This window comes from Oncorhynchus mykiss, chromosome 2, assembly GCF_013265735.2.
Source record: "Oncorhynchus mykiss isolate Arlee chromosome 2, USDA_OmykA_1.1, whole genome shotgun sequence".
Classification (NCBI taxonomy): Eukaryota; Metazoa; Chordata; class Actinopteri; order Salmoniformes; family Salmonidae; genus Oncorhynchus; species Oncorhynchus mykiss.
Window position 1 is genome coordinate 32,076,757 of NC_048566.1, and position 26,999 is coordinate 32,103,755.

The following is a 26,999-nucleotide window of genomic DNA, read 5'->3' on the forward strand; positions in this document are numbered from 1 at the left end:
ATAAATATATTTTACCCAGGGGGTATGTGGTTACAGAACAGATGAAACAATATTCAAACATGCACTCACACCATCCCTTGATATGCTTTTCATGTTGGCTACATAGTTCAGAGCTTTTAAGTCACATTTCTACTGATAAATGAGTGGGCACATGTGCATACACATACCCTTTCATGTGAAACACACAAACCACAGGAGGCTGCTGAGGGGAGGATGGCTCATAACGGCTGGATTCAAGTGAATGGAATGGTATCATACATGTTTTTGATGAGTTCAATACCATTCCATTGATTCCGTGCCAGCCGTTACTATGAGCCCATCCTCCCCAATTAGTTTTTTTTAATCCTTTTGGTGCAATTTTCACAAGTATGTGGTACATTTTTACAACTCTTAGTACAAAACTCAAAATAGATCATCAAAAAGGCAGTCGTTTCAAATCTCTAAGCACATTTTCAATTGACTAAGGCCTAGATTTGATTAGATCAAGTGTCAACTGGCAATAGCCGACACCCACATAGCTGATATTTTGGTTGTGTCATAGCTGATGTTTTGGCTGTGTCGGAGGTGTAACTGCATTGGAGATGTCAAAACCTGTGAGCAACTCCTCTTGATCAGTCACAAAGTCGTAGGACTACCCCTCCCGGCTGACATCTGATTGAACAACAACACACAAAATCATAGTCACTTTTTCACCAAACTATCAGTGTTTCAGAAATACAGTGGGGCAAAAAAGTATTTAGTCAGCCACCAATTGTGCAAGTTCTCCCACTTAAAAAGTTGAGAGGCCTGTAATTTTCATCATAGGTACTTTTCAACTATGACAGACAAAATGAGAAAAACAAATCCAGAAAATCACATTGTAGGATTTTTAATGAATTTATTTGCAAATTATGGTGGAAAATAAGTATTTGGTCAATAACAAAAGTTTATCTCAATACTTTGTTATATACCCTTTGTTGGCAATGACAGAGGTCAAACGTTTTCTGTAAGTCTTCACAAGGTTTTCACACACTGTTGCTGGTATTAAGGCCCATTCCTCCATGCAGATCTCCTCTAGAGCAGTGATGTTTTGGGGCTGTTGCTGGGCAACACGGACTTTCAACTCCCTCCAAAGATTTTCTATGGGGTTGAGATCTGGAGACTGGCTAGGCCACTCCAGGACCTTGAAATGCTTCTTACAAACCCACTCCTTCGTTGCCCGGGCGGTGTGTTTGGGATCATTGTCATGCTGAAAGACCCAGCCACGTTTCATCTTCAATGCCCTTGCTGATGGAAGGAGGTTTTCACTCAAAATCTCACGATACATGGCCCCATTCATTTTTTCCTTTCCACGGATCAGTCGTCCTGGTCCCTTTGCAGAAAAACAGCCCCAAAGCATGATGTTTCCACCCCCATGCTTCACAGTAGGTATGGTGTTCTTTGGATGCAACTCAGCATTCTTTGTCCTCCAAACACGACGAGTTGAGTTTTTACCAAAAAGTTATATTTTGGTTTCATCTGACCATATGACATTCTCCCAATCTTCTTCTGGATCATCCAAATGCTCTCTAGCAAACTTCAGACGGGCCTGGACATGTACTGGCTTAAGCAGGGGGACACGTCTGGCACTGCAGGATTTGAGTCCCTGGCGGCGTAGTGTGTTACTGATGGTAGGCTTTGTTACTTTGGTCCCAGCTCTCTGCAGGTCATTCACTAGGTCCCCCCGTGTGGTTCTGGGAGCCCCAGATCGAGGGAGATTATCAGTGGTCTTGTATGTCTTCCATTTCCTAATAATTGCTCCCACGGTTGATTTCTTCAAACCAAGCTGCTTACCTATTGCAGATTCAGTCTTCCCAGCCTGGTGCAGGTCTACAATTTTGTTTCTGGAGTCCTTTGACAGCTCTTTGGTCTTGGCCATAGTGGAGTTTGGAGTGTGACTGTTTGAGGTTGTGGACAGGTGTCTTTTATACTGGAGGACAGAGGAGCCTCTTAAAGAAGAAGTTACAGGTCTGTGAGAGTCAGAAATCTTGCTTGTTTGTAGGTGACCAAATACTTATTTTCCACCATAATTTGCAAATAAATTCATAAAAAATTCTACAATGTGATTTTCTGGATTTTTCTTTCTCATTTTGTCTGTCATAGTTGAAGTGTACCTATGATGAAAATTACAGGCCTCGCTCATCTTTTTAAGTGAGAGAACTTGCACAATTGGTGGCTGACTAAATACTTTTTTGCCCCACTGTACATGTTTCACATTTATATGAGCAACACATGTTCATATAAAGTAATTGCCTTTTACAATGCAAATCTCACATTACTTTTGACATGATTTTACTTCATCCGACTGCTCTTTATTGATGATCACTTAAACGTTTGGTGAACCTATAGATTTGACATGTCAACTGGTTTGTCTACTGCAGATTTTGAGAACGACATCATGAAAATGTATGTCGATAAAGTAGAAACATAAAAAGTTTGATATGTACTCTAATCAACTATTATAGGCTAAAGGGTGACTTGTGATTTTACTTCAGAGTAAGTTTTCAAAAAATGATATTGACAAGATCATAGATGTACTGTATGCAACAAATCCAATCAAATTAAACTTTATTGTTCGTGTATACAGATTAGCAGATGTTACAGCAGGGTGCAGCAAAATGTTTGTGTTTCTAGCTCCTACAGTGCATTAATACAATATCAATACGCAATTCAGTACTGTATACCGGAATATAAACCATTTAAGTACAAGACACTTTTATCCAAAGTGACAACAGTCCACACATTTTGGTATTTGACCCCAGTGGGAATCGAACCCACTGCTCTGGTGTTGCTAATGACGTGCTCTTATGAACTGAGACACGTACAGGACCACTACAATACATACGTACAATACTGTAAAATACAACATACGATTACAATTCAGGTGGAAGAAGTATGACTTCCATCCACATGAGCGTACCACTCTCCTTCAGGCCATGCATGATGAGGATGCAATGATTTCAATCCAGACCAGTCAGGCTTGGATTAGCCATGCCAAAAGGTTTTTCCCCAAGTACATTTACTGTGATGTTGATGAGAATCTATGAACCTATGGAAAAAAATGCTCAAAACATGCTTGATGCAATGGTGCCTGCTAAACATTGCTTCTTTAATTTATTTAATTTGATTACATTGTGAAAGTTGTCTTGAATGATGACACCTTTGATCACACATGGGACAGAAATGATGTAAATGTGATGTTAAGTCAATTTTAATGGGTAGTGCAAGTGTTTTGCCAAATGTGAAAAAGTGTCATGTACTGTAATTAACAACAATAACAAAAATTGAGAAGATATCAATATGTTTTGTTTTGGTGATTAAACCAATGTACTCACTATATTGCACAGTAAACTTACATTTTGAATCAATGGTTGTGTGGTCAAAGATGTATATAAACTAAATGAATGCACAATGAAAGGTTTAGAATGTAAGACTGGCTGTGTGACAAGTGTTACCAGTGTAGAGTTTCGAAAATTCACCACATACTTGTGAAACACACACACACACACACTCTCTCTCTCGACAAAATCAGACATATCCTCTCATGTGAAAGCACGATTTTCCTAACTATTCATCAGGCACAGCCTCAGAAGAATGACCATTTAAAAAAATATATATTTATTTTAAATTGGTGGGCTGAAATTGATTTCCTTTCATTATTTTTGTATGAATGTATGTATACTACCTGCCCAAAAGTATATGGTCACCTGCTCATCGAACATCTCATTCCAAAATCATGGGCATTAATACAGTCCCCACTCTTCTGGGAATGCTTTCCACTAGATGTTGGAATATTGCTGTGGGGACTTACTTCCATTCAGCCACAAGAGCATTAGTGAGTTTGGGCACTGATGTTGGGCAATTAGGCCTGGCTCGCTGTTAGCATTCCAATTCATCACAAAGGTGTTGAATGGAGTTCAGGTCAGGGCTCTGTGCAGGCTATGGAACTCGCTTCATGCACAGGGGCATTGTAATGCTGAAACAGCAAAGGGCCTTCCCCAAACTGTTGCCACAAAGTTGAAAGTCGTCTAGAATATCATTGCATGCTGTAGCGTTAAGATTTCCCTTCGCTGGAATCATAAAAAACAGCCCCAGACCATTATTCCTCCTCCACCAAAATTTACAGTTTGCACTATGCATTCGGGCGGTAGCATTCTCCTTGCATCCACAGATTCGTCCTTCAGACTGCCAGATGGTGAAGCTTGATTCATCACCACAGATAACACTTTTCCACTGCTCCAGAGTCCAATGGCAGAGAGCTTTACACCACTCATGTCTACACTTGGCATTGGATTTCCCGATTAACAGTTCAGTTCTTGTACTGACGTCACTTCCAGAGGCAGTTTGGAACTTGGTAGTGAGTGTTGCAACCGAGGACAGTCGATTTTAACGCTCTATGCGCTTCAGCACTTGGCGGTCACGTTCTGTCTCGTTCGGCTGTGTGCTCGATTTTATATGCCTGTCATCAAAGGGTGTTGCTAAAATTTCCGATACGTTTGTATATATAGTGAATGTGTACGTATGCGTGCATATACCGTTTAGTGGCTTTGGGGCCTGAATGGACTAGGTGTGACAAACATATATTCTATTCGGAAACATGGGTAACTCCACGTCTCTGTAGTCTGACTGATGTCATGTGTGTTTTGTAGTAACATGCTATGTTGTTGGATGGTGTTGATCTGTCAGTAAACATGTGGTCTACTGAATGTGTAGTGAAGAAAAGTGAAGTAAACCTTTGAGTCTTGAACACGAATGTCAAAATAAAGATAATTAATTATTGACAGTTCCTGCAACAGTTAAGATTGCATTTGTCCATCAAAGAGTTCATATAAGGGCATGGAAGGATGTCACAAATGGATTAATGGTTGTATTTGTTTCTATCCACAAGAGGGCAGTATACTATTACACATCTCATGTACATAATCCAAAAATGATCTTTAGTCAGACACCATTCATGCATATAGCAGTAAATAAAACATCTAAAATGTTTATTGATCATTGCCTAGATCCTGTCGAACATGGAATTTGCTGCTCTTTAAATTTGATTCATTCACAACAGCAGCCCTGAAAGTGGCTTTTGTGCCTGGAAAATATCGTGCATGTACTGTACAGGAAGGTTGACAAGTGTTTAATTTCCTGAAGTGACTGTCTGGGAGAGTTGTGGCCTCTATGCTCATCGCAGCTCTGCAGCAGAGCAGGCCCACTGTATACAACTGTAGAGTAAACCACTAAAAATATCAAAGTCCCAATCGCTCGCTCGCACGCTCTCTCTCTCTGAGTTATTACAGCATGTTTGCTGCTCTTCCATATAAATCAATGTAGAAATCACTACACACTCATCTTTAGTGGTGATGTGGAGCTGATAATGTCTGGATGCTTTTGACTTGATCCCGCTTTGTTTACAATGTAACTTAAGGGGATCACAAGCTCTTTTAAAACATATATTTTTCTGTTAATTACCATGAGTAATCAACCTTTCGATTGTCACAACATAATTCTATGATGTATCACATAATTTGAATTAATGAGGTAGAGCGCAGATACATATGGTGTGAAAACAGAAATGAAATACAACAGGAACTATCGGCCTCTCAGACAGAATCCCGATTGGTGAGGATTCTTCATCACACAAAGATTCCTCTGTTCTGTGGCCCATCTTTATTTTGTGTTCTTGTACTTTGGTGGAAATCTACTGTATGTAATATCCATTGCCAGATGAATGACGGATTTCTTTGTTTGATATTCTTTGTGAAAGTGAGAAATTCGTAATTACACGATACACACCTCCGCGTTATCAGCAGCCTCGCACTACGCACGATGGACAATGTACATTCCTTCTTCACAAAAACAAGTTTAAAAATCAATGAGCTAAGGTTTCATGATCAATTCTTAGGCAGTGCTTCTAGTCTTCAATTTCCCCCTCTCATTTTCAGTTTTTCTACCTGATGGAACTGTAGAGCATCCAGAAAATAGCCCAACTCATTTAAAATGACAAAGACTAAAATGTTACTGCTTGGAAAGAAAATCAGCATTTCTCCAAACTGTCATCTCTTAAATCTCCCAAAGACAGTAATGATCCTTAGGCTGTGCAATTTAAGGAAACAATTTGTTTGGGGGGGTGAAAAAGAAAGAAGGAATGATGTCTCGGGGAAGGATGGGAAGAGGTTCCGAATCATTAGCTCTGTGGAAGTGCCGCTGTTACGGGACTAATTGAGTGTCCGGGTGAGCCATCGTTTGGTCGGAATCAAAGCGCCGGCGTCAGCATAACCAGGTGGGCGGCTGTAAAGCTAGGAAAACGAAGCCCCACTTCCAGGCAGGAGTAATCAGTGCAGTTTAATAGGGGCAACTTTGAGCCGGTTCAGCCGATGAGCGGCATAAAAGGTCATGAAAGGCAGAGCGAGGGAGTGTATGGCGTGTTAAGTGAGGTTAGGTACACGTACTGCTGAGTTAAGCGATTTAATTACAATGTACAAACACCTGAAGATGTGTAAGGAAGTGGAAAAATTGTCTATTGTCACACTACACTCCCCGTTCTGTTTGATCTTGTTCATTTCAACAATGACTTTAGAATCCAGGTCACACCGCCTTTCTCAGACACTGGAACAAAGTGAACAGTGGTTGAATGCTTTATCAGGCTCTTCCCTCCTTGCAGAGTCTCGCAGAATCACCACACACGGGTGGAGGAGCTTCCACCTTTGTTAGTTGTAGATCTTAACTTTTAGGATAATAACGATATCATTCCGTTGCTTCATATCCTGCAAGTCACATAAGCCATTTACATAACTCGGTGAACTTCACGTGAAGTTGATATACCCACCATTTTTTTATGTCAAGAATTTAGAAATGGTGGTATTCCTCAAGTGCTATAATCACATAGCTGCAAGACAAGTTACCCACTGAGCTGGAAGTGGAAACCAATTTCATCATCCATTTCACTTCATCATCCACAGCTGGACAGGGCCTACAGTTGAAGTCGGAAGTTTACATACACTTAGGTTGGAGTTATTAAAACTAGTTTTTCAACCACTCCACAAATTTCTTGTTAACAAACTATAGTTTTGGCAAGTCGGTTAGGACATCTACTTTGTGCATGACAAGTCATTTTTCCAACATTTGTTTACAGACAGATTATTTCACTTACAGTGAATTATATCACAATTCCAGTGGGTCAGAAATGTATATACACTAAGTTGACAGTGCTTTTAAACAGCTTGGAAAATTCCAGAAAATGTTGTGGCTTTAGAAGCTTCTGATAGGCTAATTGACATAATTTGAGTCAATTGGAGGTGTACCTGTGGATGTATTTCAAGGCCTACCTTCAAACTCAGTGCCTCTTTTCTTGACTTCATGGGAAAATCAAAAGAAATCAGCCAGGACCTCAGAAAAAAAATTGGTTCATCCTTGTGAGCAATTTCCAAATGCCTGAACGTACCACGTTCATCTGTACAAATAATAGTATGCAAGTATAAACACCATGGGACCACGCAGCCGTCATACCACTTAGGAAGGAGACATGTTCTGTCTCCTAGAGATGAACGTACTTTGGTGCGAAAAGTGCAAATCAATCCCAGAACAACAGCAAAGGACCTTATGAAGATGCTGAAGGAAACAGGTACAAAATAATCTATATCCACAGTAAAACGAGTCCTATATCGTCATAACCTGAAAGGCCGTTCAGCAAGGAAGAAGCCACTGCTCCAAAACCGCCATAAAAAAGACAGATTACGGTTTGCAACTGCACATGGGGACAAAGATCGTACTTTTTGGAGAAATGTCCTCTGGTCTGATGAAACAAAAATAGAACTGTTTGGCCATAATGACCATCGTTATGTTTGGAGGATAAAGGGGGAGGCTTGCAAGCTGAAGAACACCATTGCAACCGTGAAGCACGGGAGAAGTAGCATCATGTTGTGGGGGTGCTTTGCTGCAGGAGGGACTGGTGCACTTCACAAAATAGATGGCATCATGAGGCATTATGTGTATATATTGAAGCAACATCTCAAGACATCAGTAGTCATCAGTAGTCTCTAGACATTAGAAGTTAAAGCTTTGTCGCAAATGGGTCTTCCAAATGGACAATGACCCCAAGTATACTTCCAAAGTTGTGGCAAAATGGCTTAAGGACAACAAGTCAAGGTATTGGAGTGGCCATCACAAATTCCTGACCTCAATCCCATAGAACATTTGTGGGCAGAACTGAAAAAGCATGTGCGAGCAAGGAGGCCTACAAACCTGACTCAGTTATACCAGCTCTGTCAGGAGGAATGGGCCAAAATTCAGCCAACTTACTGTGGGAAGCTTGTGGAAGGCTACCCGAAACGTTTGACCCAAGTAAAACAATTTAAAGGCAATGCTACCAAATACTAATTGAGTGTATGTAAACTTCTGACCCACTGGGAATGTGATGAAAGAAATAACAGCTGAAATAAACCACTTTCTACTATTATTCTGGCATTTCACATTTTTAAAATAAAGTGGTGATCCTAACTGGGAATTTTTACTAGGATTAAATCAGGAATTGTGAAAAACTGAGTTTAAATGTATTTGGCTAAGGTTTATGTAAACTTTCGACTTCAACTGTATATCTCTGCATTCAGGATTTCAGTGCAGAGGGTGAGCCTGTTTTATTGCACCTATCATCTTCAGAGACAAGTTGAGAACCGCCTCTGTTTATCACTAGGATAACGGGGCTCGCTGTGACCACCACTAACGGCCCATGATGAGAACACTCAACCTGTCACTTCCGGTTTCCTCTGGCTCTCTGTTTATGCTCCCCGGCCATTCACAGCACAGAGGCTTTAATGGGGCACCACAGAACCAACCAAACAAACAATAATCACCCTGTAAGGTGTCAAACCAGGAGGTGTTCACCACATGATGAGGCAAAACGGTCAACATACCCTCCCTGAAGACATCGATAGTTGATGTCTTGGTATTGGTGTTGGGATCATTGATTTTGGTCCGCTCTTGCCTACAACAGAAAGCCTTGGGTTTGTCTGAGGACACAGTCTAAATATAGGAGTAGGTTCCGGGGCAGCTGTGGTTGGGGTTGTATGTTATGAGTGTGTTTTTGTTTGATAGGTATCAGTGTGGACTGGACTGGATGAAGGCTGTTTAGACTGGTTGTGCTGTGGGACTTCCAGTTGGCTGACAACACTCTGGCAGGTCTGAGGCCAGCAAGTGGTGTGTGTTGGGGGTTGTAACTGGGGCGGGATGTCCTGGTCTGGACAGGTGCAGGGTGAACAGGTTGAGACAGGCAGGGAAATGGGAAGAAATGGGAGGGGCATGAAGGGCGAGGAGTGGATGGAGGGAGCGGAGGGGCAGAGGAGACTTGTCAGAAACGGACAAGCACAGGTGGCTTCTTGTCTCCGGGTGAAAGTGTCAGAAGTGCTGAGTCGAGACCTCTACTGTGCCAGAATGGGCCGGATTGAACCGGCCCCCGCCCCCTCCGCCAACTGTAGCATTGGGGGTGTGCTACGGTCCACGGGCGCCAGACGTGCCAGGCATGCCAACCATACAGCATGGCTCTCTACTGACATAAACCCTGATTGTGGCTGAGCCCAGCGCGACAAGCCTCACCCCACAGTGTAAAGGCCACGTAGCTGGAACAGAGAGTGTAGCACTGTTGATGTGGGCATATGCTTCACATTCCCCATGGAACAACATACACAGTCTTTCTCAATGGCTAGCTCACAAAGTATTAATGAAAAAGCCAGTGAACTTGAATAAAATTAGCTTACAGGAAAGTTACTATGTTTAGCTAAGCCCTCTAGGTCGAGGAAATAGGATTTTGTTTTAGGCAATAGTTGAAAATGTTGAAATAGTCCTTGAGGTCAGAATTGTGGACAGAAGAAAAAGGAAAGCAATTTAGAATAACCTGAAGATAATTATCCAATCAATCACAAAACATGCAGAAGAGAAACAGAGAAACGGTCTGGTAAACCACTACATCTCAGAGGGAGACTTGATGGTACATGGTTGACTGCTTTGCAGTGGTAGGAGGACAGAGGGTAAGGGAGGACAAGTTCAGTTTGATCGTGTTGGCCAAGCTACTGTAAGATCTGCATGGGTCCAGAGTCAGATCAATTCTGAACAGGGGCCATAAGAGGCCACTATATGGTTAGTATTAGTGTAAAAAGCCTCACCCCGTGAGACCTATAGCCTGAGAGGATTTCACCCTTAACCCATAATAGGTATGCCTGTCAATTACCATCGCATGACACATTTGTGTTGGCGAAAATGAATTTTGAACATAGAATGGATCCTATAATATCCATGTGGTGTAGGCGAAATACTATTACAGACATTTTCTCCCACATTCTTTTCAGAATGAAAGGGTCTTTCATGAAAGGCAATAAAGGAAGGAGAGCATGAAAGAGAAATTTAATATTTTTCATACTGCAATTTTCAGGAAAATAAAATGGTTTTCACCCTAGTAGAAGGGAGACTAGAGGCTGCTTGTCTCTGTGCGCTGGGTGAAGCCTTGTGTTTCTCTACCAGTGTTTATGGGCCATTTAAAAGGCTCCAAATGCACTGCGGTTTGTGGCTTACTAGTCCTTCCCAACTCCTCTCTGGGAGCGAGGCCAAACTGGGCCTACTGTAAAAACAAATACTGCAGAAATAGTGAGGAGTCTGAGTTATGGACACTAGTCTTGTGGATAGAGAGTTTTTGGCTTATATGTCTGTAAGCGCTTCCATCGTTCTGGCATCCATTTTTATTTCACTGAGTGTAGCTTCTACAGAGCTTAGCAATGATCTGGTCAATAAATGTTTCCATTTTTCAGAAGGAAATCATTCTGAGGGGATCTATTGCACATGCTCAAGCACAAGACCAAAACAAGATATTTGAGGATGTGTCCCTGTTCTTATCAAAGAGGAACATGATTAACTATGATTTGAAGCGATCTTGACTAAATGCTTTGAGAGTCTGTAAGGAACATTTGCATCCAAGACCAACGTATAATAAGCATCATAGGGTACTGGACCAAAGTAGTCATTTCAATAATCTTATCAGATGTGTACTAATGCCTTTCAAAGCATGCCAGAGTTAATTCAAAACTGACTTGAAAAAAAACCTAACCTTGGTTTCCTCATCCCCTTGTGATACATGCTGACCGAAGATAGTATGACCCTGACTTTTAAGTGAAAACTTTACGGTCAACTTCAGCAAGATGTTTCTGTTTCTAGCTTCCTCCGATCGTTTCCATGGGGGCATTCATAAACGGAGTCCTTGCATTCTACTCTCTAGAAAAAGCATAGTGTTGAATTTGCCCTCAGAAGGCTGGCGTGCCTACATCTCTTAGTTGAAGCACACATGCGCCGACGGTGAAAATAAAATGAGGAACTTTGAGACCAGAGCTTTCACAGGATGCATCATTCATCAAATAATGTGCAATCAAATAAAGTGGGTTAATTTTGTAAAGCCTGGATTCACAATAGTTGACAACTCAATCAAATGTTCGCAGTGGGAAAAGACCCGTATTTCTTTATTCTGTGGTCCTATTGGTTGTCTGGATTGTCAAACAGCAATGCTGTGGTCTGCATAGTGACAACCAGGTGCAGTGAGGCCACCTTCTTTGTTTAAGGCCAGTGACAGTGATGAATGGGACTATATGAAAGCGCCACAGAAAAACACAAGAAAGGTTGATGGAGGGAAAAGTATGAATACAAGGAAGGGACAAGCAGCATTACACGTGTCCTGAAACCTGGATCAATGTTCTCAGCGTCGTCTTTTTTTCCCCGGCAAAACCCTGTCAACTTTTCAGCGACAGTGATTATTCCACTGACAGGTCTCGCTGGTTAAAAAAAATGGTGACTGCGTCTGCCCAGCCTTTCAGACGTTCCGTTGGGAGATATGTAATGAATTCTGATGCCAGCTGTCAGTGTGCTGTCGCTAGGGTGGACACGTCGGGAATAGGAAGTAATTTTAAGGCGATTCCATGATTCCACTGGAGCTCTATTTCTTAGGGGAGGGGGAAGGGGTGGGTTGAGGGGAGTGGAATGGTTGGGGGGGAGGGGGTGCAGGTAGGTCACAATGGAATAGCTGACAGCATATAAACCTATTTAGAAGGAGAAAAATACATGGCTTGTGAAGTCAACAGTCAGGCGGATTAAGGGAGGTGTGGGACCATGCAAGGTAATTGGAAAATGTATTTTTCTGTCAATCATACGTGGTGTTTTCTTACATCGGTATTCTATTAGTTTTTCTTCGATGTAGAAAGTTGAAGGACCAATCTAGTTCTGGAATTTGCCAGAGAGTGACTTATTTTGGGGCGTTTGATTTTTCTCATCAGAAGAACAAGTGTAGGTGGTGTTCTGATCGAATTTGTTTCACATGAACTTCCAGGGGTGAAATTCCTTTATTTGAGGCCAGAAGGCTTTCTCATACACCTCAATTCAAAGACTAGACACACACAAAAAACAGTTTTCCCATATGAATTCAAGTCACACAGGTGTAGGCCTGCTTTGCATCAGATAAACTAGCTTTGCAGTTAAAAGCACCAAAATAAGGTTTATACATTTAAAAGGACAGCTCTTTCATTAAGGTGCAAAGTGGTTTAAGTGCTATGTCTCTGATAAGCCATCATAAGTTATTTCAAGGGCCGTCTACAGTCGTGGCTAAAAGTTTTGAGAATGACACAAATATTAATTTTCAAAAAGTTTGCTGCTTCAGTGTCTTGAGATATTTTTGTCAGATGTTACTATGGAATACTGAAGTATAATTACAAGCATTTCATAAGTGTCAAAGGCTTTTATTGACAATTACAGTGCCTTGCGAAAGTATTCGGCCCCCTTGAACTTTGCGACCTTTTGCCACATTTCAGGCTTCAAACATAAAGACATAAAACTGTATTTTTTTGTGAAGAATCAACAACAAGTGGGACACAATCATGAAGTGGAACGACATTTATTGGATATTTCAAACTTTTTTAACAAATCAAAAACTGAAAAATTGGGCGTGCAAAATTATTCAGCCCCCTTAAGTTAATACTTTGTAGCGCCACCTTTTGCTGCGATTACAGCTGTAAGTCGCTTGGGGTATGTCTCTATCAGTTTTGCACATCAAGAGACTGACATTTTTTCCCATTCCTCCTTGCAAAACAGCTCGAGCTTCGTGAGGTTGGATGGAGAGCATTTGTGAACAGCAGTTTTCAGTTCTTTCCACAGATTCTCGATTGGATTCAGGTCTGGACTTTGACTTGGCCATTCTAACACCTGGATATGTTTATTTTTGAACCATTCCATTGTAGACTTTGCTTTATGTTTTGGATCATTGTCTTGTTGGAAGACAAATCTCCGTCCCAGTCTCAGGTCTTTTGCAGACTCCATCAGGTTTTCTTCCAGAATGGTCCTGTATTTGGCTCCATCCATCTTCCCATCAATTTTAACCATCTTCCCTGTCCCTGCTGAAGAAAAGCAGGCCCAAACCATGATGCTGCCACCACCATGTTTGACAGTGGGGATGGTGTGTTCAGCTGTGTTGCTTTTACGCCAAACATAACGTTTTGCATTGTTGCCAAAAAGTTCAATTTTGGTTTCATCTGACCAGAGCACCTTCTTCCACATGTTTGGTGTGTCTCCCAGGTGGCTTGTGGCAAACTTTAAACAACACTTTTTATGGATATCTTTAAGAAATGGCTTTCTTCTTGCCACTCTTCCATAAAGGCCAGATTTGTGCAATATACGACTGATTGTTGTCCTATGGACAGAGTCTCCCACCTCAGCTGTAGATCTCTGCAGTTCATCCAGAGTGATCATGGGCCTCTTGGCTGCATCTCTGATCAGTCTTCTCCTTGTATGAGCTGAAAGTTTAGAGGGACGGCCAGGTCTTGGTAGATTTGCAGTGGTCTGATACTCCTTCCATTTCAATATTATCGCTTGCACAGTGCTTCTTGGGATGTTTAAAGCTTGGGAAATATTTTTGTATCCAAATCCGGCTTTAAACTTCTTCACAACAGTATCTCGGACCTGCCTGGTGTGTTCCTTGTTCTTCATTATGCTCTCTGCGCTTTTAACGGACCTCTGAGACTATCACAGTGCAGGTGCATTTATACGGAGACTTGATTACACACAGGTGGATTGTATTTATCATCATTAGTCATTTAGGTCAACATTGGATCATTCAGAAATCCTCACTGAACTTCTGGAGAGAGTTTGCTGCACTGAAAGTAAAGGGGCTGAATAATTTTGCACGCCCAATTTTTCCGTTTTTGAATTGTTAAAAAAGTTTGAAATATCCAATAAATGTCGTTCCACTTCATGATTGTGTCCCACTTGTTGTTGATTCTTCACAAAAAACTACAGTTTTATATCTTTATGTTTGAAGCCTGAAATGTGGCAAAAGGTCGCAAAGTTCAAGGGGGCCGAATACTTTCGCAAGGCACTGTACATGAAGTTGATAGTCAATATTTGAATATTTGACCTTTCTTTTTCAAGACCTCTGCAATCTGCCCTGGCATGCTGTCAATTAACTTCTGGGCCACATCCTGACTGATTGCAGCCCATTCTTGCATAATCAATGCTTGGAGTTTGTCTGAATTTGTGGGTTTTTGTTTGTCCACCCGCCTCTTGAGGATTGACCACAAGTTCTCAATGGGATTAAGGTTTGGGGAGTTTCCTGGCCATGGACCCAAAATATCGATGTTTTGTTCCCCGAGCCACTTAGTTATCACTTTTGCCTTATGGCAAGGTGCTCCATCATGCTGGAAAAGGCATTGTTTGTCACCAAACTGTTCCTGGATGGTTGGGAAAAGTTGCTCTTGGAGGATGTATTGGTACCATTCTTTATTCATGGCTGTGTTCTTAGGCAAAATTGTGAGTGAGCCCACTCCCTTGGCTGAGAAGCAACCCCACACATGAATGGTCTCAGGATGCTTTACTGTTGGCATGGCACAGGACTGATGGTAGCGCTCACCTTGTTTTCTCCGGACAAGCATTTTTCCGGATGCCTGAAAAATAGGAAAGGGGTCTCATCAGAGAAAATTGTTTTACCCCAGTCCTCATCAGTCCAATCCCTCTACCTTGTGCAGAATCAGTCTGTCCCTGATGTTTTTCCTGGAGAGAAGTGGCTTCTTTGCCACAAACTGAGGCAGCAGACTTTGACACAAATATACATTTTCACATTCTCAAAAGTACAGTCGTGGCCAAAAGTTATTTGACCACAGCAGTAGACTCCTATCAAATAAATTAACGGCTCACCTCTGTGTGAGTGGGGCCTTTTAGGCTAGGACATCTATTAATCTAACTATATACAGTGCCTTCGGAAAGTAATGATTTTTTCCACATTTGTTTACATCACTGTTAGTGAGCAATTCTCCTTTGCCAAGATAATCCATCCAACTGACAGGTGTGGCATATCAGTACGCCTAGCGCGATGAGACAAGGATATCACTGCCGGCCAAACCCTCCCTAACTCGGACGACGCTGGGCCAATTGTGAGGTACATGTATCTTCGACCAACAGATGCATATCTGTATTCCCAGTCATGTGAAATCCATAGATTAGGGGGTAATTCATTTAATTCAATAGGCTGATATACTTGAATGTCTTGGAACTCATTAAAATCTTTGAAATTGTTGCATGTTGCGTATATTTTTGTTAAGTACATACAGTGCCTTGCGAAAGTATTCGGCCCCCTTGAACTTTGCGACCTTATGCCACATTTCAGGCTTCAAACATAAAGATATAAAACTGTATTTTTTTGTGAAGAATCAACAACAAGTGGGACACAATCATGAAGTGGAACGACATTTATTGGATATTTCAAACTTTTTTAACAAATCAAAAACTGAAAAATTGGGCGTGCAAAATTATTCAGCCCCTTTACTTTCAGTGCAGCAAACTCTCTCCAGAAGTTCAGTGAGGATTTCTGAATGATCCAATGTTGACCTAAATGACTAATGATGATAAATACAATCCACCTGTTTGTAATCAAGTCTCCGTATAAATGCACCTGCACTGTGATAGTCTCAGAGGTCCGTTAAAAGCGCAGAGAGCATCATGAAGAACAAGGAACACACCAGGCAGGTCCGAGATACTGTTGTGAAGAAGTTTAAAGCCGGATTTGGATACAAAAAGATTTCCCAAGCTTTAAACATACCAAGGAGCACTGTGCAATCGATAATATTGAAATGGAAGGAGTATCAGACCACTGCAAATCTACCAAGACCTGGCCGTCCCTCTAAACTTTCAGCTCATACAAGGAGAAGACTGATCAGAGATGCAGCCAAGAGGCCCATGATCACTCTGGATGAACTGCATAGATCTACAGCTGAGGTGGGAGACTCTGTCCATAGGACAACAATCAGTCGTATATTGCACAAATCTGGCCTTTATGGAAGAGTGGCAAGAAGAAAGCCATTTCTTAAAGATATCCATAAAAAGTGTTGTTTAAAGTTTGCCACAAGCCACCTGGGAGACACACCAAACATATGGAAGAAGGTGCTCTGGTCAGATGAAACCAAAATTGAACAATGCAAAATGTTATGCTTGGCGTAAAAGCAACACAGCTCATCACCCTGAACACACCATACCCACTGTCAAACATGGTGGTGGCAGCATCATGGTTTGGGCCTGCTTTTCTTCAGCAGGGACAGGGAAGATGGTTAAAATTGATGGGAAGATGGATGGAGCCAAATACAGGACCATTCTGGAAAAAAACCTGATGGAGTCTGCAAAAGACCTGAGACTGGGACGTAGATTTGTCTTCCAACAAGACAATGATCCAAAACATAAAGCAAAATCTACAATGGAATGGTTCAAAAATAAACATATCCAGGTGTTAGAATGGCCAAGTCAAAGTCCAGACCTGAATCCAATCGAGAATCTGTGGAAAGAACTGAAAACTGCTGTTCACAAATGCTCTCCATCCAACCTCACTGAGCTCGAGCTGTTTTGCAAGGAGGAATGGGAAAAAATGTCAGTCTCTAAATGTGCAAAACTGATAGAGACATACCCCAAGCGACTTACAGCTGTAATCGCAGCAAAAGGTGGCGCTACAAAGTATTAACTTAAGGGGGCTGAATAATTTTGCACGCCCAATTTTTCAGTTTTTGATTTGTTAAAAAAGTTTGAAATATCCAATAAATGTCGTTCCACTTCATGATTGTGTCCCACTTGTTGTTGATTCTTCACAAAAAAAAATACAGTTTTATATCTTTATGTTTGAAGCCTGAAATGTGGCAAAAGGTCGCAAAGTTCAAGGGGGCCGAATACTTTCGCAAGGCACTGTATAAGTCTTGAACAGGATGATCTATTTGGGATGCAATTTGAATGAAATTGATGGAGAGGGGGGGAAACCGAGTGCTCAAGTATACACTGATTTAAAGCAATTATATTACGAGTGATAGGCTGCTAAAAAACTCTGCAGCTTCAAATATATAAAAAAGTATTCTTACAATTAAAAAGTGAAACCCGAAATATGGAGATGTGTAAATTAGATGTGCATTCAGTCCTTATATTATCCTACTGAGGCATAGGCTATGCTGCAGCAAATGTAGACCTACCTGTCACAAGAAAAATAAGTTACCATGATAAAATAATGCATTGCCTACTGAGATGCGCTCGGTCCCAACCCTGAGCGTTGATGATTGATCATGCAGATAGCAGAGAGAAGGCCGGTGAGAAGCCAGATTTAGCCAGATATAATGTAACAGTTCAATTTCACGTCATGCTGTTGATAGAAATGATTTATTACAATTTACTGGGTTCTCGCAGTGATTTATCCCGGGGAAAAGGGAGTGGGTTTGGGCGGGAAGTCTCAGTAAATCTGTTCCCGCAATTCAACCCTACTCTTGACAATGGTTTATAAAGTTCAATATTTTTGTAATAAAACAGGTAACTTCTATGTGAGAATAATGTGACACATATCAAAGTCAGTGACACACTTGCAATGTATTTTCATTTATTTCTATTATAAGAGACATACAATGGTATTCTGTGAAACCAAATTCATAGCGCCCAAAGAATGAAAACATCATGAATCAACGAGAGCCCCCCCCCCCCCCCCCCCCAAGAGAATGTATTTACACTCTGTGCAATACTGATAGCTATTAAAAGTCAAATAGACCATTCCCTTTCCCATACAATCTCAAAGCAAACTCAAATAAACTTCACTTCAACTCACCAATAAGTACTGTAGCTGCCCTTTTCCTGTTATGAGATATGGTCACATTCAAATCAAATACTGGTTTCATGTGTAATGGGAGTGATCCATAATGTCTGTGAGGATTCTACTTATGCGTGAGTTGCATCCAAACAACTAGTTTGCCTAAAACGCAAGAATGTAGCCATCTATAACTAATGTTGTAGTTTTAGCTCATGTATATATCAGTCAGTCCCAAGGTGAATTCAAGTGTGAAGGGTGAACTTGGGGTCAGACCAGCTTCAGGAATCTAGGGCATAAATACTCTTATCAGATACAAGTGTTTTTCTCTCTCAAATAATTGATCATGAATCCAGCAACCCATGAAGTAGCCCAGAAAGTGCAACAACAGAGTTCCAGTGGGAGTGGTATTTCTGAGGCCGATCTGACTGCCTTCCCTCTCTCTCCCTGAGGAGAACGCCCGGCAGACGCTTCCGGTCCCTTCCGGTCTACGCTCATCGATCAGGGAGTCCATTCCATTTCTACCTAAAACCATTTCAACATCTTCTGATCAGACAAAAAAAAACACCCACCCTTTGTATCTTTTCCGCTACCTGTGGTGTACCTGTGGTGTTGAGGTTGAGACCAAGTGATATGTAGGGAGTATCAGAGAGCCTGAATAATCTTAACATCTAAGGGACTGATGTCCCCCCTTTTAATCTATTGAGTAGCCTGCTATGCTACAAACAATCAAAAGGTAAAGTTAGCAATCAGGGAAAAAGCCAACCCAGTGAAAACACATGAAAAGGAGGCAAACAAAGAAGATGCAGCATCAAGCTGTGGTAGTCGCTATGCCAGGGCTGGCAGGCTCACAGTTCAGGGATATCAAAAACCCTAGTTAGAAATACAAATCTACAATAGATATGACACATTCCGACGACCATAAAAAATAATAATAATCTAACACCTATTATATAGCATCTTGGCGCCTTGCATTTACCCCTACCCCATACCACATACTATATTAAATAAGGCACACATTTACACATACAATTAACATTTGGCTAGTATTATTCCTTTATTTACAACCAATAGCCACAAAGTTAATAATTATAATAACTGCTGTCTGTACCATGTTGTGTTTTTTGGGGGTGGATGGTCTGATCTTGATCCTGATTCATTGGGGGTTGAGTGTCTGGTCCTCTTTGGGTATGATACATGATAATTATATTCAAATTCATGAGGATCAACTAAGCACCAATGTGATAAAAACATTCTTTAGGAATTGTAGTAGGCCCTACTTCATAGACCCGCTGTATTAAAGCCTTTCATCGGCTTCTCAGGCCTTGGTATCCATTTTCAAAAAAGAGAAACGCCTAGCATAGTTGCTTTGAGTAGTTTCCTTTGCTTGTCAGTATCCACCAGCGTGGCTCTCTTTTTGAATGTGAGTAGCAAATTCACCATGAACGTGTTAATATGGTAAATTATTACTTATTCCCCTAGTCCACATACTAACCATGCTGAAACAGGGGCAGGCAGGGCCTTGCCTCATTTCAAGAACTTATATTTGAGATGCCAAACACCAACCAGTAATGTAATTCAACATAATGGGTTCAGTTTCAAAGTAAGGCAAAAAGACAGAGCTACCTTTAAAAGGAGTTTTGTTGATGTCGCTCCACAGGATACATATACTGCATATGTATATGTATACATATACGGTGTAGATATAAAACACACATATATATACACACACATGCATATATAGAAACACGTTAGGGGGATCAGGACTTTTTGTCAACACTACATAAGAAAAAGGTAAGCAAAAGCAAGTTTCATAGGCATCGCAAGAAGCTCTAGATTGAATCTTAAGCTGTCCGATGTTTGATGGCAAACCCTTCCATAACTAAATTGCATGGTAAATCCACACTGAGGACATTGGCAGCATACTATAAGGGGGTCGCGTTTCACCAACCCCAGTCCCTCACCTTCTATAAGCAAGTAGCTGAGCAATACCAATATGGTACAAAGATATTCATTGGACAAAAAGGGGGAAATAAATTTGTTTGAGGTTTGTCGACAGCAAGAATGGCTGCCACATAATCCAGGGCACGTCTTCTCATAAAGGTCTTTCACTTTTCACCCATTGAGAGGAGAGGACGAGGCACAGTCACTCTTGTCCTGTTCTCCTCTCCTCTTTCTCCTCAGTAGTTGAAGTTTCCCTGTTGGTTGACGGGAGAGGAGGCAGGGATGAAGAGGGGTTTGGGAGGGACATCGGGTTTGAGGGAGGTGGTCCGGCGGACTATGGCCCCCCGGTGGAGGTATCCTCCGGTATCCTCCTGTTGCTCTCCGTTGTAGCTCTGCTGGCGTGTCAGGTACCCATTGGGGATGAGCGGGTAGTGGATCTCGCAGGCGCTGCCGGTGGAGTTCATTCGAGCCAGCATAGGGGGTGGTTGGTGCTGGTGGCCGTTACGCTGGCTGAAGCTTTGCTGTCGGTGGACCATCCCTCCACCACCTCCTCCGTTGGCAATCTTAGTGGCAGCGGTAATCAGTGAGTGTCTCTGGGAAGAGTGTCTCCGCTCCAGGGTGGACTGGTGGTGATGGGGCATGTCTGGAGGTACGTCCATGCGGCGGGACAAGCTGTCTCTGGGCAGGGTGGATGAGCTGTAGTAGGGCGCAGACTCCGTCTCGGGGATGTGCGGCTGGACACGGTTGGCAAAGGCTAGTTGACCCCCATGGCACCCGCCGCTGGCTGACAGGCCGGATGAGGTCATGACCTGGGCGTTCTTGCTGGCGTTGGCCTCGTGGATGTGTTTGAGCAGCTCATCCAGCGACGTGACCTCCATCACCTTCTGTGAGTAGCAGGGGTAAGGCTGCTGGACCAACATGCGCTCGGTATTGTGGATCTTGCGTTCCTCCAGGTGCTGGGGTCCACCGACTAAGGCATGCCCATTGGCCAGAGCTTGCCCATTGGAGAAACTGTGAGAGTAGGGGTAGATCTGCTGGTGGAGCTGGCCTGAGCTGGGCCTGGAGCCTTGTCCCATGTTGTGGGACTTGGGCTCCTTGGCATTGTTGCAGTTCTGGTTCTTCTCCCACTGGTTCTTGAAAGCCTTCATGTTCTTGATGGGCAGTTCAGGGGTGGAGTCTGGGGTGGGCAGACCCGAGAGCTCCGAAGAGTGGTGTAGGTGATGGGGGTGGACCTGGTCTCCCATTGACATCCCTGGGTGGTGACCACCGTTCCGTCTGGGTGCTCCTTGATGATGCTCCTTCCCGTTCTGGAAGAAGGAGTTGTAGAGCTTGGGCGAGGACACCTCCATCTTATCCTCCTTGTTCTGGCATTCCAGCAGGCCATTGAGCTTGGCCAGGCTGCGTAGGGACAGGGCGTGAGGAATGGGGGCCTCTGGGTCCTTGGCCAGCCTCTTGGTCTTGTGGCCAGTGTGGTTGCAGTAGCAGGAGACCAGAAAGCCTGAGAGGAAGGCTCCAAGGACAAAAGCCACCAGCACACAGGCAATCAGCAGGGTGTAGTGGACACTGTGGTTGGTCTTCTCCATCTCGGGAGGCCGTCGGACACCTTCACAGAAAAAGAGAGCGAGAACAAAATGGTCTTTAGTGTAATTAAACCAGAGACCTAGAAGAGACTATAATTTCTATAAGGTCAAGCAGGCAGCAGCTGGAAAAGACTGGTTGTGTTTACAGAAGCTCTACTATGTGGGAAGCAGCATTGCAGAGGTGTTGGAACTAGCCTCTTGGCTTGCCTCCCTCTCTGTTAATGAATCAATAAAGTATTTCTTGCCGAAACCTCCGCTTTCGTCGCCAACTGCAAGGAGTGGCAGAGCGCAAGAGCTCCCCAGTCAGTGAGAAATCAACTCCAAAATGAGTTTGGGTTTTAAATATTGATGGGTGCACTGGCAGGAGTCTGATGTCATTCACACTAGCTGTGCTTTCAAATGCATGGATCAGGGTGAGTGCATCTGCAATGAACTTGACAAAAAGAACCAACTCGACCAACCAGCTCATAGAATAAGTCGCTCTATATTTGAACGAGCGTCTGACTGATTCAAATGGTTGTCTGGGAAAACATCTGAACCGCCCCAACTAAGCGCCTCAAAATCTCAAGGTTATCTCAACACTATGAAAACGCCCTTGGATGGTGTGACCCTGCCACTATATTTGCCTAATGTCATCTGAGATTCAACAGGAGGAGTGCCACCTTTCTCGCAATCAGAGCTCATTTACAAAGGCTGCTGCCATCTGTGGTGTCAGGCCCTTCTCCAACCTTAATGATAGCCTCTGTGAAATTGATAAGTCTGGGGAGTCGGGGGAGGGGGTTTGGGCCACCCAGGAGCAGAAATACAGGTGTTCCAAACAGGCTAATTTCATCCCGTAATGAGAGCTCAGGTTAGGGAGTAATGGGCAATGATAGTACCAGCTTTAGACGTAATGGTGGTGATGGGATGTTGAAGATGATGAGGAGGAGGATTTAAGTGATTGGGCCTAAGAGAGACTTTTTTCTCTTTCGATGAAATTACAAAGAGCTCCCACATGCTTCAGCTTTAACAGAGTGAGGGCACTTGATTAGAAGGAAATTTCACTGAGGGGAATTTACAATTAGGCATTTAGTGGAATCAAACATCTCGTACAACAATTTCAATGACAGCAGTGTCACTTCATAGTTTATTTAAATGGGTTTTGTTCAAATAGGTTGCCAATACACGATTCTGTCTGAATAAGGAACACATTGCTGGGCCGAAAACTGGAGTCTGGGGGTAAATGCAGGCAGCATACCAATACCATTTGAAAGAAAGATATTCATTAATTTATAAGGGAAAGGGAGATGTGAATAATAACTCGCATTAATCTACAGCACACGCAGAACACAAAACGGAATGTCCTTGGATACATTATTTTTTTTAAATGCTCTTAGGTCAAGTGTGTGCGTTTGTCTTTAGGAATGTATGTGGAGAACAGGTACACACACAGTATGTCTTTAGGTATATGCTGTATGTGGAGAACAGGTACACACAGTATGTCTTTAGGTATATACTGTATGTAGAGAACCACACACAGTATGTCTTCAGGTATATACTGTATGTAGAGAACAGGTACACACACAGTATGTCTTTAGGTATATACTGTATGTGGAGAACAGGTATGCAGTGCACACGTTTCATTGCAAAACTACCATTCCAGTGTTTTACTTGCTATATTGTATTTACTTTGCCTTTACCTCCCTTCTCACCACATTTGCTCACATTGTATATAGACTTGTTTATACTGTATTATTGACTGTATGTTTGTTTTACTCCATGTGTAACTCTGTGTCGTTGTATCTGTCGAACTGCTTTGCTTTATCTTGGCCAGGTCGCAGTTGTAAATGAGAACTTGTTCTCAACTTGCCTACCTGGTTAAATAAAGGTAAAATAAATAAATAAAACATTGTAGGCTGAGGAAGTGAGTAACAAAGCTCCACTGCAGCTTCAAGCACAATCTCATCATGAATCTATTAAAGTAACAAAAGCACAACAGGGAAAACCTCGATGTGTCAATAGAGGAGCACAGGCATCAATCAGCCTTGAAGCTCCTGGCACTTTGCTAGTAACTCTAAAGGGTACTTGTCACCATTACCGTTTTTCTCTGACAGCCTCTTAATACAAACAGAGAGAATGTGTGGTAGAATTAGCATCAAACAAGACTTCGTTCCTCGGTCTTGAAGTAGCTGCCGACACGAGTGTCTCGTTACCTGGCGTTGATGGAAAGTTATATGTAGGTCACAAAGTTACAGGAGAAGTGTCTGCTCCCTGTCTCTCTCTCAGCGCTATCAGGAAGTAAAGGCTTTTAGAGCACTGCAAAGCTCCCTATCACTATCAATTGGGCCATTTGCTCTACATCAGTAAGTAGAATACTGGGTGCCATTCCCCTATGGAGAGATGCAATATACTGTACTATCACATTCTCCTGGCGATAATGTTAAATTCACAGAATATGTTTGACGTGCTGCTTTGAAATCGTAAGTTCTGTCCATTCAAGTGCTATCTCCATTGTATTTCTATGCCGTTATTTTTTATTTATTTAAATGTTCACCTTTATTTAACCAGGTAGGCTAGTTGAGAACAAGTTCTCATTTACAACTGTGACCTGGCCAAGAATAAAGCAAAGCAGTTCGACACATACAACAACACAGAGTTACACATGGAATAAACAAACATACATTCAATAATACAGTAGAAAAAGTCTATATGCCAGTGTGTGCAAATGAGGTAAGGGAGGTAAGGCAATAAATAGGCCATGGTGGCGAAGTGATTACAATATACTAATTAAACACTGGAGTGATTGATGTGCAGAAGATGCATGTGCAAGTTGAGATACTGGGGTGCAAAGGAGCAAGATAAATAAATAAATAAATACAGTATGGGGATGAGGTAGTTGGATGGGCTATTTACAAATGGGCTATGTACAGGTGCAGGGGTCTGTGAGCTGCTCTGACAACTGGTGCTTAAAGTTAGTGAGGAAGATATGAGTCCCCAGCTTCAGTGATTTTTGCAGTTTGTTCCAGTCATTGGCTGCAGAGAACTGGAAGGAAAGGCGGCCAAAGTAGGAATTGGCTTTGGGGGTGACTAGTGAGATATACCTGATGGAGCGCGTGCTACGGGTGGGTGCTGCTATGGTGACCAGTGAGCTGAGATAAGGCGGGGCTTTACCTAGCAAGGACTTATAGATGACCGGGAGCCAGTGGGTTTGGTGACGAGTATGAAGCGTGGGCCAGTCAACGAGAGTTCACAGGTCGCAATGGTGGGTAGTATATGGGGCTTTGGTGACAAAACGGATGGCACTGTGATAGGCTGCATCCAATTTGGCATGGCGGTGCTTCATGTATCCTATCTGTCCTAGGCCAGTGTGTCAGTGAGCCGAGGCAGTATGGGGGTTTTAGGAATAATAGAGGTCAGGAGGCCCATGTGTCTGTGTGGATTCTCCCAGCCTCCCTGTGGCTCCCAGCTCCCAGTTCTGTGACTCATCTGGGCCCCCTGACCAGGACCCTATGACTATTGAAGGGTTCCACATGGCCGAGGAGCTATGAGTCAAGAGCCACAGTGGGGAAATGCACAGCGGAGGAACACAGATCTCCAACCCCACGCACAACCTGTCACAACACGTTTGGGGCAGGGGTGGATGACTCAATCGGGCCGTATGCGTGACATATGGTGGCATGGTCACAGTGAAATGAATACCCACTGAATCATGGCATGTGGGAGACTGGTGTGCTGCTAGATGGCACGCAGGAGGCATATCACACAGGCCAACAGTATAAAGCATTGCCTCAATACAGTGGTGAAAGAAAATACCTTCAAAAAGGGTCAAATGAATCATTTTATGACCCAATATTGTATGACACCTCTGATAAAGAGGTGAGACAAAAAGGTTTGAGAGCTTTGCTTTAATGTAACATGTGACCCTTAATTGGAGTTGCCTGCACCTGTGTAGTGGTAGAGGCTGCATAAAAATTTTAGTAAAATATAGGTGTGTTATATAAAGATGTGGTGCCGCAGGATAATTGAAGCTACTCAAAGCAACAATAACAACCTCCTCTCAACGGTTTATATAATGTTAATAACTGAGTGTTTTTCCATGTTTGTTTTTCTCAGTTGTCACACTATCTTTAGCCATGATCTCTGTTGAACAGAGGCCTACTGTACGTGTAATGCGTGAAGAACTGGAACACACACACACATTAAGAACTCTCAGGTCTTCTAAAAGGGTAACACATATGGTTGAGAGTGGACAGGAGGGAAGGAGGAGAGAAATGGTGACAGAAAGGGAGGGGGCAGCTGGATGTATTCATGCTCAACAGGACGAGAGACAGAGAGAGAGAGAGATACAGTAAGGAGAGAAAATATAACTTCAGCAAGACACTGCCAGGCAACAGAAAAGAGAGAGAGCGGAACAGGACAGAAAAAAGATGAGCAAGAGAACTAGAGAAAATAAAATGATATAGAATGTGGCAGAAAGCTGGGGACAAAAAGTGACAGAAATAGAGTGTGAGAAAGAATGTGCAGGGAGCAGATTGTAAGGGGGAGGCTGGGAGATGATGATGGAGAGAGAGATGTGTCAAAGTGAGTGACAGATTGTCAGCCTGGTGGGTTTTGAAGCCTCGCTCTCAGAAGCAGCTGTGTTTTGGTACGTAGAAGGCCCCCGCTTGACGCTCTCATAGCCCTGCATGAGAGAAACACTGAGCGATTATATCCATAATGGTAAAAATAGACAAGGATGTGCATTATGTAACCAAGCTAAAGCTATACGCAACCTGGAGTCTGTTCTGCGTTTCACTAATTAGGTATGGGTTGCGCGAGGAGCCAAAGTTGAGAACGTGTCGATTCTGGAGTGTGAAGTGCTATTTCAGCAGGTGATTAAATGGCTCCAAAACAAACAAAAACAAGAGAAGTGAAACACAAACAAGGAAAGCAGAAGTTTTCACCTTTGACTCAAGTCTAACCCTTCTCCGAGATGCTTAAAACCGATAGTTATATAAAACCATACAGATTCATTTAGCTCCAACTGAACTACAACTGTACATACCTAAGCAGTGTTTCAGAGTCTAGCTGTGTTTTTATTCTACAGCATGTGCACCATAGAATCAGCTAGCCATCTGCAGTGTTGATGGCCAAATGGATGGTCTTGAGCATCAGGGATTTTGGATAAACTGGACATCAACCGATTATTGAACTGGGATACTACAGTGTTTATGGTAATCCTGATTGCTGATGCCTAACTATTGTGTGGAATATAGACAGCTCGACTTTGGGACAATTCCAATGTTGTTTTCAGAGTGAACTATCCCTTTAAAGATTACTGACACAATGGAAAAGTTCACTGCTCAAGATCACACTTACAGTGCCTTCAGAAAGTA

General features: G+C 42.6%; 1 protein-coding gene across 5 annotated transcripts in view; it reads right to left on the reverse strand.

Annotated features, from left to right (window-relative positions):
* Nucleotides 1–18,774: 18,774 nt before the first annotated feature.
* The window catches only part of LOC110487106 (semaphorin-6D), a 122,640-nt gene continuing 114,415 nt past the window's right edge, over nt 18,775–26,999 (reverse strand). For all 5 annotated transcript variants that reach the window (XM_036945765.1, XM_036945769.1, XM_021559031.2 and 2 more), the window contains one exon: nt 18,775–21,668. In XM_036945765.1, coding sequence (XP_036801660.1) covers nt 20,302–21,668 — 1,367 coding nt within the window. In that variant the 3' untranslated portion in view covers nt 18,775–20,301. The remainder of the gene's footprint in view (nt 21,669–26,999) is intronic.